This window comes from Anser anser (genome assembly GCF_964211835.1).
Source record: "Anser anser genome assembly, chromosome: 10".
Taxonomy (NCBI): Eukaryota; Metazoa; Chordata; class Aves; order Anseriformes; family Anatidae; genus Anser; species Anser anser.
In genome coordinates, this window is record NC_139730.1 from 1,730,242 (window position 1) to 1,748,172 (window position 17,931).

Genomic DNA, 17,931 nt, shown 5'->3' on the forward strand with positions numbered 1-17,931 from the left:
GTTTTACTGACTTTTTAACTAAATCTGAGGGAGAGACTTTTTAACCAGAGAAAGCTAATGCAAACTGTTAGAGATAAATAAATGAAAGGGCTGCTTGTAGTCTGGTTGGCTCAAAGGGAAGAAATTTGTCTCACTTTAGAAAAAGGACCTGAAGGTATTGGTCCTGTCGACTCATTCATTGTACTGTTATCTGCCAGGGAGGTTGTGACATCAGAGCAATTAAGACAAACTTTAGTCTATAAGTTCATGCCTGCAACCTCTATACATCAAAAGAAGACAAACGATCCCTCCAAGGAAGGAAACAAATATTTTCCAGGCTGCTTCCAAAGTAACATTTAGGATTTGTAGCGGATCGGTGGGAATTTTTCACTGCGTGTTTTTCAGGCTGCTGGTACATAATAAACTACCTGAGCTTTCCTTTTAGCAAAAGTTTATTTCTAATGCAGAAACAAGCAAACAAAACCCCCAACCTCCTCCCCTGCCCACGTCGCACCAGTGCTCGATTTGCTGACCTAACCCTCCGTTTACACACCAAGCCTGCCTGTCACCCTCCTCCTCTCTGCTGTGTTTTTGCAGGAAGCACCTAACACAAGGAGTGATTAAACGGGTGCCAACCTGTTGTGAAAACACACACAGACGCTGCAGGGTTGACAAACACAGCAGAAATGCGATCGTCCTTTTTTCCTGTGCGGTAAGAGCAAGGCCAGGAGCTTTGCTCCGTGGCAGCGATGCCGCAGCGGCGAGCGGTGCTCCCCGGCTGCTGGCGGCCACCGCGCTCGCTCGTCCCCCCCGTGCCAAGCCCCTTCCCCAGCCCAGGCAGCGGGGGCACGTGGGGAGCACTGGGCCAGCTTCGCCCCTGCTGCTCGCGCCTTGTCCTACATCGCCAGCAGCTCCTGTTGCGTGGCTGGGGCTGCTGGGTGCTCCCCCCACCCATCCTGCAGCTGCTTGGGCATAAGAAAAGAAGTGATCAAGGTAGAGCGGAGAGAGGCGAGGCATTTCCAAGCAAGCCACGAACTGCTGTGATGATCAGTACAACACTGCAGCCCGCGCTCTGGCCCTGAGGGCAAGCAGCACAGCACGGCTCGTGCCCCTCCGTGCAGTTCTGTTTCCCCCACGAGGTCAGGGGATGCCGTGAGCCTGTGCCATGCTCTCAGCCTCCTCGTGCATGCGGCAGCGGCACCTCACAGCCACTCTGCGCTGCTGCCAGCTCCCCGTGCCCGCCTGGTGCTCCCCTTGTAGGAGAGGGCTGCCCGCGGTTGCTCCCTCTGCACCTCCGCAAAGCCACCACGTCGGTGGGGCGGGGGCTGAAGTCACCTTCCTGCACACGTGGAGCACCCCGAGGTGCCCAAGCCACGGCTGGGTGCTCTCCGCGCAGAGCTGGGCGCTGCCTTTCCTGCGTGGCTCTCCTAGCAAGCCCGAGCCACAGCAGCAAGCACCCGGGAGCACAGAGCGCCGCCCGCCACACGAGAGCCCGACTGCTGATACACCTGACATGCTTTTATTCCCTCACCTCCTCGCAGGATGGGCAAATCCGGACACTTTCTTATTTTTTTTTTTTTCCTTAAAAAAACAAACAATCTCAAACAAGCCTTTTGTGGATGTCTGCACTCAGAAGACAGCCAACAACTCCTTACGAAATCCTCCAAACCGTCAGCGCGTCATTCTTACAATAGCAAAAGACTAACAGTTAAAAAATACTCTGGAGCCATGAAATATACAGTACATTCGATAACAAAAAATATAGATAAAAATACTTGCTTTAAGGCTGTGTACAGTTTAACTGAAGATTAATTTGAGGACATTAAATTGCTCAGCAATAAAAGAAATGTGTGAAGGAAATTCCTTAATGTGTGTATGGGAGGGAGGAAGGCATCAACAAACATCCTGAAAGATTTTGTTGATGCTTCTAGAAAATATTTTTAGCAAAATATGATCCAGAAAGACCGAGAGTCCGAAGCGAGGGACTGGTTGTGCTAGTCCCCGGCGAGCTGCAGTCGTGGGCGCCGCCGTGAGCCGCCCAGCTCACTGTGGTCCTTGCGTCGATCGCCGCTCCTCCAGCATCCTGCACACCCACATGGACACCACTTCTGCGTTCCCGTCGTTGTACTGCATGATGAACGGGTGGCCCTGGAGAACGGGACAGGCAGAGTTAGCCAAGAGGAACACAACTCTTCCAAACAGAACCCAAATAGTTGCTTTATTATTGTCTTTTATGTTTGGAAAAAATACATTGGAACATGCTGCAGTTACATTCATAAAAATGCAATAAAACATCCATTCAAACCAGTAGGTGACTGGTTGGACTTTCAGCTGGATCCATATTATCCATGTACATCATTTATACAGGAAAGGGAAGGCTGGGAGAACCCAAGCTCTCTCCTGAGGCCTTAGCCTAGCATGCCTTGAAAACACTAGGTTTTTGTTTTTTTTTTAAAAAACATTTTGAGCTCACCATGGTTTAGAACAGCGCCTTACTAGAACAGCCTGCTAGGCTCTTCAACTACACAATCACGTTTTAATATGAAGATATTCTGACAAAAACACTAACCCACCAGTCTGTTTGTAAAGGTCCACGATCTCTTAGGTTTCCCTCTCTAACATCCCCTCGGTGCAACTCTCCCGCTCATTAACAAAATGCAATCCCTTGTGCAGCGGACTTGTAAGACCCCTGACTTCTGCCAGTAGGAACCTTCCTCCCCACCTTGCGTACATCCCTCACCCTTACACGGATGGCTATATGAACTACCTAGGAAAAGCGATGCCCTTCCCGGTGTTAAATTCCTCCAATTCCTTGGTCAACGAGCTCTGTGCTTGCAGATGCAGCAGGACCAGGCTCCAGCCTCTGCAGCACTCAGCAGCCATCAGGAGAGGCATTGCTCATGCACACGCGTGCAAGCACAAGTCCTTTGGAGCGATCATTTGACAAAGAAATTGAAATCTCACCTAAGCAGAACTCCTAACAGGCCTTCAGGAGAAGCTACTGCAAGAACCAGAGTATGATGGGAAGAGGGACGACGATAAAATATTCTCACCCATGAAATTATACGGCTACCGCAGACACCGCGGAAGAGTTAGACACCTCCGAAAATCAGAACAGCATCTCAGGATTAAACAAAAATATGGCCTGCAATTTCAGCAGCCAGCTTAGGCAGCTCATGCCTCAATCTGGCCCCATTCCTAGAGATGGGAACATGCCATCTTCAGATGAATCTCAAATGAAGTATAAAAATCCACAGGAAACCAAGTACCGCAATTACATAAATGGCTGAAAGAAAGCAATCGCCAGGAGAAACCATCACAGATGATGAAAACCTCTCCTCCAAATCACTCAAAAGCAGCTTAGTTTTTGCAACACTAAACTTCATGGTTCTCGCAAACAGTGCCTGAAAGTAATCAGAGTCGATCTGCCGGGGAGCCCGTGGGGACGGTGACGTACATGCGGGAATTACCGGCGCGGAGCACCGCGGCGAGCGGCGGCGGTCGGCACGCTGAGAGCGAGAGTGGGTCTGACGCGGGGCCCGGGATGCCTGCGGTCGGCCGGGGTAGGATGGCACTGAGCGGAACAATGAAGAAGCGACTGGGCTAAATAGAGCACAATAAATCCTCGCAGCACCAGCTTGAAGCAATAAAACACTCGGCGGGCCAGGGCCAGCAAACGCGGGAGGCGCAGGAATAAAATACACCGTCATCTGCAAGATGCAGGCAGGAAGGGCGAGACGCTGTTGCTTCAACCCTTTGGGACGGCCGGAGTCTCGGCTACAACTTTTTGGGGACAAGTCGGAGACGTGGGGAGCCCTTCTTCGAGTCTTACTGGGACCAGTTCGACTGCTTTCCCAGTTCACCTTGGGGAGGAGATGGAAGGAATCCTCTGGTGGAGGCGCTCGGCTGAGCTGGAGGTCCACCACCAGGGGAACACCACACGCAGACCGTGCCACCAAGAGCTACAAATGTCTCAAGTGTTTTGTTTCACAGCCCGGCCTCTGGTGCCCTGACAGCTGCCTAACAGCCCCGGCGCCGCGTTTCTCTGAAGCACGAGCCCCTGCCAGCCACAGCCGTGCTCCAAATTTGCTCTTTTTAACTGCTACAGAAGTAGATATTTTCCCCCCAATATTCAATTTTCTTGAAGCGAACCGCCTCCTTTCAGGCATGCCTGGCTTCAGAGAGCAACTTTAAGTTTGTTTGAGGGCTCTGAATTTCACATGCAGGCAGACACGTGTGAGCTCAGCCCCCGTCACTGCCGGGAAAACGGCCCGCCGAGGACGAAGAACATGCCCAGAGGTACCGGAGTCCATTCGAGAGCTCGGAGGATGGCAGCAGACACTTCAATGCTACCGAGAGAAGATGGATGATCTTCAAATGATGCATTTGAGTACACAGACGCTCGCGGCACTGAGCATATGGACAACGTCTTTTCCCTTCCAACACCTGGCTACTAAAAATCTTTAGCTTTGGTCTTGAATGTCTAACGTCAGGAACAACGATGGAGAAAGACTGCACCCTCTGTTTTTTTCCTCACTGCAGATATCCCACAAACATTTGGGTTTTACTGTTTAAGTAAACAAATGCAATCTGAAACGTTCCTGGTTTTGAAATCTGCCTCGATTCATACCTAGGACACAATCCGGGAGGGAGCACGACCTGGGACCTGGAGGCAGGAGTCCTGGAGTTTCTCCCCAGGCTGCCGCAGACTTTCCAGCGCGACCTTCCCATGGCTGCTTCATCTCCCGCAGCCTTACGGCTAAAAGGGAATACGTGATCCTGCTCTCTCATGGGAGTGCTGGAAGGATCAGTGCAAGCGTGTTTTGCACAGCGCTACCACCTTTTCGGGTGCAAAAGGTGCAAGACGAAGGGAAAGGCTTATTATTAGCAACACAGCCCAGAGGTAGCTGCTTCGCCTCTTACACTAAACAGCAGCCAAGGACACCAGTTAGAACTAGGGAAAAACAACTGAGCCCACAGACAAGGAAGAGCAGATGCATTGGGGCAATTAAAAAAAAGCTATTAAAAGACAGTCCGCTTCTCCCATGAATCTCCTTTACGACGGAGAGGCTCCCCGCAGAGGAGACATCTCACACCCACTACATCCTTGCAGTTACGCTGCTCACAACACGCAGGGAGAACTGCAGGCTGCGCAAGGCTCAAACCGCCAGCTAGCCACGCTGCTCGCCCTGTTTGCTTTGTTTTGTGAGGCTATTCCGTTGAAGCCTTGGGTTTTACGCACTCATTTTTCTCCCTAGAAATAAGTTTCACTTGAAACCACTGTTTAGATTTCTCCTGTTTTTATACTGCCCTAGCGAGGATTTCTCTCAGGCTGAAGGGATGTTTTTACCAGGCTCTTTCTTTGTTGTTGCTGATTTTTTTTTACTGGGGAATTTGAGAACAGACATCTCCACCAAAGCTAAGACTACAGTGTCAGTGGGACCTGTATTTGCAGATCTTGGTAGCCAGCCCATGGCACGTTGAGGTCAAGCACATCAAGCAGGGAAGTCACGAGCACAGGGTGCACAAGGCCCACGGGATGGCCCCAAATCACTTTCCTGCTTCTAATAGCTGGCCTCACCAGACCACACCTCGCTCAGAAGCCCCTTGCTGCTGCAGTCACACCTGCAACTGCAACAAAAACACACCAAGAGCACAGAACTGTGGACAATGCACGCACTCAAATTCATCAAACTTGCCCTTGGCCTGCTTACAGCAACGTTTAAGTCGCGATGCAATACAAACTATGCAAGAGGTGCTTGTAGTCAGCTCGGCGTCCAGAAATGTCGCGGGGAGAACAATTAAAGTTTCCTCCGAAGGCTCAAATCACCATAGTTGCACCAGCAGCGGTCTCCTCTACTCTTCGCAACTTCTTCACAAGGTCACCCTGACGGGTTCTCCACATTCTGCCACTATTCAGCATCCAGAGCATCCAGTCCCTGACTCCCTCCCTTTTCAGGCACCGAGAGAACAGCAACCATTAAATCCCACAGACCAAACCACGCACCTCAGAAAGCGGCGAATTAAACTGGAGACGTTTTTGGAAGGGAGTGTGGAAAGAAGGGGAAGGGAGATTAGGTGAGGGGGGGAAGGAAGAAACGAGGGAAAAAAGGTAAAAAAAAAAACACTGCTGGAGGAGAAATGCAGCTGCACTGCTCCAGTGCATGCCCAGGCTGCAGGACAGGGCTTGGGTTGAACTGTCACTTGAGGAAACAAAAAAGCCAAGGCAAGCTGCAACAGCTCGGAGGCCAGCTATTAGTGAATTCTGGCCACTGAGCGTCTCAGCAGCAAACAAGGATCCCAGCCCTCGCTACAACAGTGAGCAATGCCTTCTAAAATAAACACAAACCTACTGGACTTAAAATCCCCACGTAGATTTACTTTGCTTTGCAAGCTAACACCGATGAAGGGGGAGCGCATGGAGGCTTGAAATGTGTGGGGTTCTTTTGTTGCAGTGGATGGTTATCAGCAGTAGGACGGCACTCTCGGTTTGGGTGGCGTACCTACCTTGCTGCAGCTGCCACCCTTTTTGGGACACATTTCATTCTTGCAAATGCCAATTCTTAAATACTCACCGTGACAAACACTCGGCGATCAGCACGCCCAACAGACCCAAGCAGCAGAAAATACGCCCAAAAGCCACCACCAAACCGCTCCCCCATCCCGGCCAGGCACTGACCCGCCTTGCCCCAGCCCTGGGGTCTGGCTGGGCACAGCCCGCAGCGATTTCTGCTGCCGGTGGCTCGGAGCAGAAAAGGTCAGGCAGGACGGGGCCGGGGATAGCCAGAGAGTGAGTGTCAGCCAGCCTAATTTTGTGTGTCAACTCTGAAAATTAGATAAACAATGACAAACCAGGCTTTTTAAATGAACTTGTCTCATCTCGTTCTCTTGATAAAGGGTACATTTCTCGAGTTGCAGTGTCCCATCAGACAGGTTAACTCTTTCAAAGGGGAGCACCTCGCAGAGGGGGATATAAATGATTTAAATATCTGACATGAAATTAAAAGGGCAGCGCCCCCTGAACATGCAGCCCTGGTAATTCGAACTCGTTGCCCACACACCATCAATCATTTAGCCCAGTCAATTAAATCGCCATTATTCAAGGGTAAAAGTTCCGTAATTTTACCTACCCTTAAAATTCAGTAATCTGCTTTTGTGGTCTTCTCCTCCGGCCTAAGAAATCTTCATTTTTGATATTAACCTGTGCAGAGCTTATCGCTGCGGACCCTGAATCTCGTCCTTGGCAGGGCTGCAGGCACATGGGGCGCTTCCTGCACCCAGGGGCAGCTCTGCTGTGGCTCTGCTTGTATCTCCTCTGCCACTGACTACAAACTGTCCACGTTTGGATAGCACCACGGAGGTTTAGACCTACACCCAGGTCCCTAACCACTGCCACAGGACAGGCAGACAATAAATAACGTTGCTTGAGCAATGCTCCTGTGATTTCAGAGGACTTTCCGAGCACAAAGCAAGTGTGGGTCAGGCTGGTTTAAAGGGTCCATGAGATATGCAGCTGCTGACCTTAGCCAGGATGGTGAAAAAGCAGATTCCCAATTTGAAATACTCGTCAGCCACCTATCTCCTTGCAAATCTGCAAAAATGGCTAGGTGGGGTCTCCTGGAGCAGAAGACATGGCGGGTACATGGAGGACACGGAGACAAACGTTAGTTCCAAACGGTGCCCAGGGACACTGCTCTTATTTTGATAATACGGTCAGATCCAACCCCAGCATCACCTCCTTAATTTTTTTTGCTGGGCGGTGAGAGGTTAATTGGGGCAGCACAACTTGCTCCTGGCTATCCTGGAGAACGTGCTGGGATCAGGGCTGGCTCACTTCATTACTCAGGGGCACGTGAGCCTTCAAACCTGCACGGAGAGCTGCATCCCCGCAGGAGGACACGAAGGTTAAGGGGAGGACACCTGGGAATGCCATCCCGTGGCCCCTCGAGCTTAGGGATGGCTCTGGCCAGAGCAGCAGATTGCACAGGGATGAGCAGCGCTGTGCCTGTCCTGCCCATACCACTGCCAGGATCACAGCCAGGTGCCCCCACGGCACCACCTCGGCGCCTCTGACTTCGGTGGTGGCGTAAAGCAGCAGCGGGTTCCTGGGGTAATGCCCACCCTCCCTCCTTCCTCCTCCCGGCCAAAAAGAGCCATGCCCTGACTTTCAATCCTGCGTGGCCAGGGCCAGCGCTTGGGGCTGCCTCTTGGCGTCCTGCAAGCGGTCCTCCCTACAGCCAGAAGCGAGCTGCAAAGACAGACCTTACTGTGAACCTGAGGGGTACGGAGGAGGAAGGAGGGACACCTCTTCAGGGCCCAAAGCCTCATGGCAACAACTGTCTGCCACCCCAACGTAACCACAACACCTGGCAAATTAGAAACGACAATAAAAGACTTGACGCTTACGCAAGGGATGTTAGGAAATAGGCAGCGTTGCTGTTGGTTGCACCAGCGCGAGCCTTTTCACGCTCTCTTTTACAGGAATCCTCCCAGATTGTGTAGTAAAAGCACTGTGCTCCATTTATTACGGAGAGGCACAGACAAATTATGCATTTCATTTAAAAATTTGAATTCAGCGTAACAAAAAATATAATAAAAAGATCCCAACTGTTGCAGACATAGACTATCAAGACGATGGCAGTGCCCTTAGACAGCATTTCAAATACAGTTTATTAGCCTGTGATATGAAAAGGGTATTTTTATTGCATGATATAATGCAATGGGACCTTGGGCGCTCTGCAGAAGGACCTTGCACTCAGAAGTGTAATGAACCCATAGTCCAAAAAACATTATACTGTACATTAACCTATCATTAATGGCACATTAGGGCTAGGGGCATTGCACGCTTTCTGGTCAGGGCTCCATCAGGACAGTATGGAGGAAACCACAGTCTTCACAGGCTTAAAACAAATAGAGAAAATAAATATTACTGATGGCTACAGGCTGCTTTAAGGGAAGCTCACTCTCCGCTCAACACGCGATTCTGATGCCATTTTTTAAAGGGGGAGGGAAAAGACAATGCAGCAGTTTATTAGGCAATATTAGAACCGGCATGTCACTGCTCTGCAGCACCGAGTATCTCCGTGGTGCATCAGATGCTTCAACACAGAGCTTTTCCTGCAAAAACATGGCAGCTCTGAGCGCTGGGGCATCTTTTAGGAAAAAAATGAAAAAATCATTGCCCTTCCCTCATCCCTGATGACACGGGTAAGGCTTCCCTGGCAGGTGGAGTTAAGACCTAGGGAGAACTTCCTCTGCCCCAGCCCTGCACAGCCCCATCGCTGCCCGCAGGACACCTGCGACCCGTTTCCACCCCACACCACTTTTGCTCCTGAATCAGCTGGGATGTCTCATGTCTTATTCCACTGGAGGTGCCCTCTGTTTGAAGGCAGGCTTGATCAGATTGTAAAAAGTCTGCTTGGCAACTCTTCCCTAGCTGTCTGAAGGAGTGCAAGCCCTGCAATTCTGGAAGACAAGAACTTGGCTGTAAACTAGTGCACCACAGTTATCATCCCAGCTAGTTCTCCGATTGCTACTGACGTTTTTATGCTATTTACAGCTCTTATAATTAAATGAGGGCACATATTCAAGAGGAAATTCTTGCCCATTCCCATCTTTAGTGGGAATACAAGTCAGACCTCCAAAATGACAAATACGAACCTCAGCTCTGGAGCTGTTTTACCTCCCCGGATGCCTGGAGAGACAAAGAAGTGCTCAAGTAACCCAAACTACCCCAAACTGACCCTGCGTCCCCCTCCGCACACGCAGGATTTCATTACTACTGCCTCCAGTAGTGGAGGATTTTACATCTAGAGCTTCTGCCTCCAAGGACAAGCCAAACTAAACGCTGTTCTAATTATCTGTGCTAGCTATCCACAAGGCCGATTTCTGCTCCCACAGCCAGGAATAGCAGCGAGGAATCCTCAGGCCAATACTCTACTGCTGACTCCCAAAACATTAATTCACAGGCACAGAAGGTGTCAGAGTCCTTCTCAGGGGCTGCGCCACGCAGCTGCCTTCCTTCCATCGCTCTCTTCTAAGGCTCAAGTGGGGTAAAAAATCTGAAGGCTTCACATGCTCACATTGATCCGTGGAGACACCGGATACATACACGAGTGGGAAGACCCTGCCAGACACTACTTAAGTATGATCTGGCTGTTGCATCCCTTGCTTCACTTTTGCAATTTTAGGATGTGTTTTGCCCATGGCAGGCAACCCTTTAGAGAAAAGGGTGGGTGCTGAAGTGCTTGAAACATCAGTGACCGAGAGGCTTAGCATGAGTGTCTAGAAAGCAAGCCCCCAGTTACCTAAAGCTCCAGCAAGGTCAGCCCCTGCTTTAATAGACACAGCTACCCAGAAATGTCACCTCCTTGTCTCTCACGCAATACCTGCAGTGACGGGTCCCCATATGCCAGATGACAGCAAGTTTAGCCATAAAGTATCAGCTTTGCATATGTACTTGCATGGCTGTGTTTGATTTGGTACCAAGTGTTTACTGGCCAAGATCTCTCCCCAAGTTGCCACCCTCAGCACATTGACTACTCTGGGCAAGCGCTGCCTCTCACTGCACTTGGCGAAGAACTCAGCACGCCCACAAGCCCATCCTCAACTGGCTGCTACAGCAAAATGTCCCATAGCAGGGGCCAAAGACAGAGGTCTTCAAATAGACCTACAAATCTGTGGATGGCAGAGAGACTTCAGGAATCAGAAGATGAAAGCATCCAGAAGATAATGTTTTCCCAGAATTTCCCACCCCATGGGGACATCACCTGTAGCTTCTGCCAGCTTGGAGAAAGGACCCATTTGTCTAGGGTATGGTGGGGGTATCGAAGTAGGTCAGAAAATGCACTGATCAGTGGCTTTTCCTGGGTGTAGATGAAGCAGGGACAAGAGCACATCTATAAGCAAAATCAAGTATCATTAGTCTCCTTGAAGGTTGTGCTCTCTTTCCTCATTCCTTATTCTGAGCAGTTAATAGCACAGCCCTCACCTGCTAAACAGTTCCACGCGGAGCGTCGGAAAGTGGTGAGTTTTGTTTGTTGCATGGCCTCCCTAACATACACTGTAATTAAAATGTTGATTACTAAACAGTTTAAATATATGACAGACAATGCAGTTAAAGCCTACAGTTAGGTCAATATGTGATTTAGATTTGCCATTTAAAAACTCTCATTTAAATTTTGCATACATTAATCACTACCATACTTCAATGTTCTGATATCCACCTGACTACACTATTAAAATAAAACTTGCTGCCCCAGGGAAATCCTACTTATTCTTAATTGTTTCGAGGCTTTGATGGGCTTTTAATCTAAGATTAATTTATGCAATTTTAAATAACTCTTCTTATGATTAATAAGCTTGAAAATTAAAAGGAGTCTAAAGCAATTATAATGAGCATTTGGTCATAACCTCATTAGGAGAAGGAGTGAAGGATACAGCTCTGGAATTCTTACAAGACTACAATTTAAGGTTACTTTCAGAGGAGTCAAACATAGTTCTTGAAATTGCAAAGGCAGATTAGCCTAGGTCAGTGCTAGAACTGCGGCTATCTAGATTAGCACACTAATGATTTTATCCCTCTGATAATATTTAAGATAGTGAAGAGATGATACAAAATGTATTAAACAATGATAAGTGAGTAACACTATGAAATGCTGAAGTCTTGGAGCTCTATTTCCTATATATATAGTTTTTTTTCCTCTGATGAAGACTCCTTTCACTTTTTTCCATGTTACTTCTCTGAATGTAGATGAACTTTTTCCAGTGCACTTTTAGTTTTTATACAATAAAGTTAATGGCAAGTGATTTTCAGCAGGTTTAGTAGTTTTATTGATGCACCAAAATTCTTCTGCGATTTGCAGAACTTGTCTTTACATAATAACAGTTTCCAAGCACAATGGATGGACCCAGAGGAACAACAGCCTAACTTGAACCTGAAAACCTTAACCTGAAGACAAGCTGTGCACAAATCACACCCAAATTTCCACTTTTAAACAGTAAGATACATCTTCCATTATGATTAAAACCCCTTTTTTAACCTTCTTCTGAAGCTCTGGATGTTGGCCATAGCCGAATAACGTGCTGGTGGCCCTAAAAGCAGCCCTGACCAGTGTGTCTGGGCTGGCCACTCAGGACAGCAACTCATCACCAGACTTGGAGTCAAGAGGTGATTTGCTTTCAGATCAGGTTAGCAGGAACAAGTACAGCTCCTCTGACTTCTGTAGTACGGACTTGACTTTGTAATTCAATTCCCCCATACTGCAGAACCCCAGGGTGCGCACGAGTGAGTCTGATTTTTGCTACGCTCTTTCTGTTGTGCATACTCGTCTTAAATGTGCAATGGAGTTTTGGTTTTGGCTGTGGCACAGGCAAATCTATTCACCCATCTGCAGATCATTCTTTCCACAGCAGTTTTGCTTTTGATATTTGCCGTTAAACCAATAACTGTGCTTGGCATGCTTCTTGGTGCTTAGCTAACAAAATGAGCTAACTCCCAGCAAAGGTATTTTTCATGATGACTCTTAAAAAAAACTAAGGCAACCGAAATGTAATTGGAACGTGCTTTTGCAAGTGTTGCTGAGGTTAAGAAGAGCTGTAGAAGAGGAATAGAGAGAGTGGCCCAAGGCTGATAGAGTATGTCAACATTAGCAAGCTGTCGACAACAGAAGCAGATCTGCAGAGTGAAATGGTTGGTGCAGTGTTTCAGGGATGGAAGAGGTTTTACTTTTGACCAGCTCTGGTCTGGTCTATGGATGCAGCGCCTATTAGTAGCTGGAGCACATGAGGTGTGTGCCCGGAGCACATCTTCTGCTTTGGTTTCATTTGAAATTGATTCAATTCATGAGCTTCAAGACCCATCTGTGATGAGAATGAAAGCGCAGTAGCTCTGAAAGATCTGTAGATTCAAACCAAAATGCACACCTGACCTAAACTCTAATGTTAATTCAGATGCATCCTCAGCATTGTACTTTAGCTCTTGGCTTACTGCGACAGTCTTGTTGACACCAAGCAGACAGAGTCAAACACTAAAAACTGATGTAGTATTTCCTTCAAACAAATTTCCCAGACAGGGAAAGAAGGGAGAAAAAAATATGTTTTCTCCAAGTTTCGAGAAACTTTTCTACTGACTGAGTTGAAATAAATTTGAACAGTATCCTCCAACCTTGGAGTAGAAAATGCTGTGTGAATACACGTGTGTGCGTACACATACACGCTGACAACAACCAAAACAATGACAACAAAACAGAAGATGATTTGACTGGAAACAAAAACTAATAAAGAACCATCCCACACTTCACTGGGATAGGGAAGTTTCTGCACACGAACAAGTTGTTTTTAAAAGTACTCCACAAGATCACATCCCATTACATGCCTAAACACCATCTAGCGCAAAATAACACACCTATGTTTGCCAGGTTTCAGTAAAAGGACTAAATAGAATAAATATTAAATGACGAAGCACAAACATACAGTCAAATCATACTGTGTCAGGAGCTGACGAACAGGTATAAAACTATGTGTAAATAAATGTATGGAACCCTACTAAAAATACAGAGAAGGCCATACAATAAATAACCACTAGTTGGCTTGGCAAAAAAAAAAAAAAAATCCTTTGAATCCCTCACAAGGTCAGCGCGCAAACGACCAGGGCCACCTCGACCACTTCCCCCAGACCCCACTGGGAGCCAAGCTCGGCTCTGAGGCCGGCAGGGCTGGGCTCCCCATGGCAGAGGCAGGCTCTGGCAGGGCCTACACCAGCTGAGCATCCACCCCAGCATCCCCCATTAAACTGGAACGGGCAGATGCGTGTTTATGGGACAATGAACTTTTCCAGGGCCGCGGCTCGTCGCGCTTTGCCGTTACGGCCTTAATAAACCCGCGCGCTCCCGCTCTGCGGCAGCTGCCTTCGGCGGGAGCGCGGGCAGCCGCTTCCAGAGGAGAGGCCGCGGCTTCAAAAAATCATGTTTAATTTAAAAATTAGAAACTGGAGCAGGCTGTGAGCGCAGAGGTTGATTGAAACAAAATTTAAATTCCTGTCAAGCCCATTTAAACACAGGGGCCCTTCATAGACAATTAGCTGCTCCCTGTGAACGCTGAATAAACTCAGGCCTGGTCACTGTTAGAAGAGAGCAGACCTACTGTGAGGAGCTGGAAAAAAATTAACTAAAATCAGGCTGTATGAAATATTTAGCCTCCCAGTTTATCACAGGGGTTTGAAAGTGTAAACAAGACAAAAATCGATTCCTCGGTGCCCTCCAATCAATCCCCCAAAATGGTTAGGGCATCTGTTTCTGCTAAATTTTGTTTACTCTGGCAGATTTGCCTTAATTGCAGTTGTTTATCTCCCATTGTCCCCGGGGCCCTAATCTCCCGATTACTAATACTTAACACTCATTTCACATCTAAAGCTACTTCTAATCCTCAACAGGTTTCTGGGGCTCTTAAAATTATTGAAGCCATGGGGACGGGAGATGCAACCTCTTTGTGAGAGGGACATTTTCTTATCTGCTACCAGCTGGGTCCAATCATCACCAGGGATGGCTGCAACAAAGGTGCTAAAAGGCTCTTTCACAGCCACTGCTGCTCCGCTGGGAATTCAGCGGATAAAAAAGAGCTTTGATGGAAAAAATCCGAACAAGAGGGCTATAACAGTCCAGCCAAATAAAGTTACTGTCATAATCAAGTGCTGTCAATCACAATGAAAATCCAATTAAAAATCTTTCAGTGCAGCCCTCTTAAGTAGAAAAATGTTCCCTATTTATATGCGTTTTTGTCAACTGCACAAATTAGAAAGTCGTATTAATTGATTTTTTACTACTTTAGGCCCTGATCCTCCAGCTGAATTTCTGTGGATGTAAGAATCAACTGGCACAAATCTGATTTAGGGATTTGAGGCATAATGCACACAGGTCATAGGAAGCCATATCTGTATCTCCTGCTTTATACTCTGCTCATTCATAGGCAATTACTACTCTTACTTAATACTGCAGGAGAATCTTGAGGTGCTAATCAGAACGCAGGCCCACTGTTGCTGGTACTATACCGATTTCAGCAATTTCAATCTATCCAGCAGGTCTGAATCAATTTAAAATTCCAGTTTCATTACCCAAATAAATACTGTACATAGATTTCCAGAGCCGCCCATTACAGCAAATTCTGTGATGAATTTGGAACAAAAAGGAAAGATAGTATTCTAGGAGTTACAGATATGCCTCTTATTTTGGAACCATTAACATTTTCTTTCATTTTTAAAAAAGAAATACGTAGGAAAGACAATTGACATAGAAATACTAATATCATAAATGCACAACTTCTCAGTGTATCATAATTCAAAGACTTCTAATTCTGCTACCAAAATGAGTGAGATGTAAATATTTGCCTAAGTGTCTGGAGAACTACAGAACAACTAGAAGTGCCAAATGAAACATTTGCTCAAATTAAACTGCAAAGCCCAAGAGACTCCAGTCACCAAAAATATTAACTATCATCTAAGCTGCATCACTCTAAGCTGTTGCCAATTTGTTTTTGCCCAGTTTCCTTAGATTTTCAATACTTCTTTGTGCCAGCTCAAGTTACTTCTTTTCACATTTCACTGAAAAGTGCCACTATATTGTGCAGCTTTAGGGCATGTTAGAAAGACAGAGTCAGATTTTCACATTTTCCGTAAAAAAGCAGCAGTGGTATGAGCAATGGGACTGCAGAAGACAGTGAATGAATATAACACCTTAAAACTCTAATGTTAACAAGTTAACCTTGTCACAATCTTAGTCTTCTGTAATTGCTGGATTTAGTGACACTGATAGAATATATTTCTCCATTTCGATAGCTGATTTCTCAAGTGACAAAGAAGAGCAAATCATATCCCTAAGGACAGGAATAGCAGAGAGAGAGCGAAGGAAAGAGAGAGAAGGGAAGATCCATAACCCACCTTCCCCTATTTCAGCAGTGTGTTGAGTAATGCAGCCTCCTGAAATAATATACTTTTTTCCTCCAAATCTTCAACTACTCTGACCAAGGAAGACGACAAACACACAGTAACAGGAACACCCCAAATCCTAGTGTGAAATCCCAGCAACAGTGAAGTCAATCTAAATTCTTCATTGACAGCGTAGCCAGGATTTCATCCAGGACTCCTTGTCCACTGTGTGTCTGTGATCGATTGAGGACACAGATTAATATTTATCATGTTTACAGCAGCTGAAATACCTGGCTTTGTACTTTATTTTTCCTTCGGAAGTCAGGAAAAAGCCCTTTCCTTTACATCTGGTATGTGTTTTGGCGTCTGTCAGAATTTCTCCTTGTCATGGGGTGAATGAACTGGGATCATTGTGACAGAGGACAGCCTAAATGTTTGCAAACAAAGCTATCCATCACAGGTTCAAGCACTGACAATTTTATGCTGGACAAATCATCTCTGATAGGTGATCCTGCACTGGCTCGGGAAAAAAAATATGCTTGTAAGTAGCCAAAGAGTGAAAATTCTTGGCTCAATGTGATCCAGCAATGATGCATAAACATCTAGACAGATAGAGACAGAAAACATTTATCTGTAAGCTGTCTTCAGAAGATTTACTGGATGCATCTATGAAAAGCAAAGTGCAGACAGCCCTCTGCTTTTTGTCAAAATGTAAGGTCATCAAAAAACCCAGCCTGTTCAGTGCTCTCAGCTACTCAGTGATGCCACTGCTATAACGCAAAGCCAAATTAGCTGTTGGGGGAAAACACTGTTATTGACAAAGACGAGTGGAAGTACGCTATTGGCTTTATTCTGAAGGTTTACATGGAAATTCAGGTAGGATTACACTGATCCTCCACTTGTTTGCTTAAAGCGAAAAAGTATTTCCCACAGGCTGCAAACCATGGTTTAACACAACAAGCTGCAAACAAGTTTAGCTCTACCTGGTAAGAACTGCTACTGGTCAGACTCTCTAGGAAATGACTACTTAAAATAGTGCTACTTAAATGCGTCTCATTTCTGATTCCCTGTATTTGTTGCAGGTAGGGGAACACAGAACCAGAATCCATTTTTGACAGTCTGCAATGTTTATGAAAACATATTTAAATATAACAAGTGATCTATGAGAAAAAATGCCCACTGTAGCTAATAAGACCAAGGTGCCTGATCTAAATGCCATTCCTGAAGTGTACAGAGGGATTGCTGAATGCATAGGAATAGGGAACTTCAATATTGCATTAGGCATTTAAACAAACAAACAAACAACAACAACATAATAATAATAATTAAAAAAAATAAAAAACGTTTTCAGCAAGTCAGTGGTTTTGACACAGATGATGTACAATTTTATCACACAATTCTGAATTAATCGCATGCCAACATAAGCAGCATCAGTAATTTAAAGTTAAAAAAGGAGAAAAGCTAGAAGTTGTAATTCCTATTTGGAGACCTAAACAAAAATGAGAAGATCTGTACAAAAGGAATCAAGTGCGGAAGCTGACTGGATCTTTGGCCAAAAACATGGCCTCTATTTGCCCAGTATGTCCCTCAAGAAATCCAAATGGCATCTTAATGACTGTACTTTTAGGCATCCATGGGAAAGCATAAAGAAATAAATGCTACATGCTTGACTTTTAGTATTTCAAATACAATTTCCTTAAGTAAATCGCCCTCATTTATACAGCAATATGTAGCATAGCAGAGTTCAGTGCTGTACTAACAAAAAAACTCAACCGGAGACTTCAACAAATCTGCTGGTTTTTTGAAAAGCACATACAATCTGCAAAATAAAAGGCCAAGCTTCCAGCTAAAGAAGAGATTTTAAACAATTACCAAAGCGGGATAGTGATATCATAAAGGCAATTTCTGCGCTAGCTTGTTTTCTGAAACTCTCTTTGCCTCTGAACAGCTAGAACAGATAATAACTATTAGTAAATCAAACTCCTGCAATATCCAGCTGTGTCTCACACATTTACATACAGATAGAATGGGTA

At 46.2% G+C, this 17,931-nt stretch overlaps 1 protein-coding gene across 7 annotated transcripts in view; it reads right to left on the reverse strand.

Annotated features, from left to right (window-relative positions):
- Window positions 1–1,476: 1,476 nt before the first annotated feature.
- MAP2K5 (mitogen-activated protein kinase kinase 5) overlaps window positions 1,477–17,931 on the reverse strand; it is a 129,535-nt gene continuing 113,080 nt past the window's right edge. For all 7 annotated transcript variants that reach the window (XM_083851239.1, XM_083851244.1, XM_083851243.1 and 4 more), the window contains one exon: window positions 1,477–2,127. In XM_083851239.1, coding sequence (XP_083707365.1) covers window positions 2,023–2,127 — 105 coding nt within the window. In that variant the 3' untranslated portion in view covers window positions 1,477–2,022. The remainder of the gene's footprint in view (window positions 2,128–17,931) is intronic.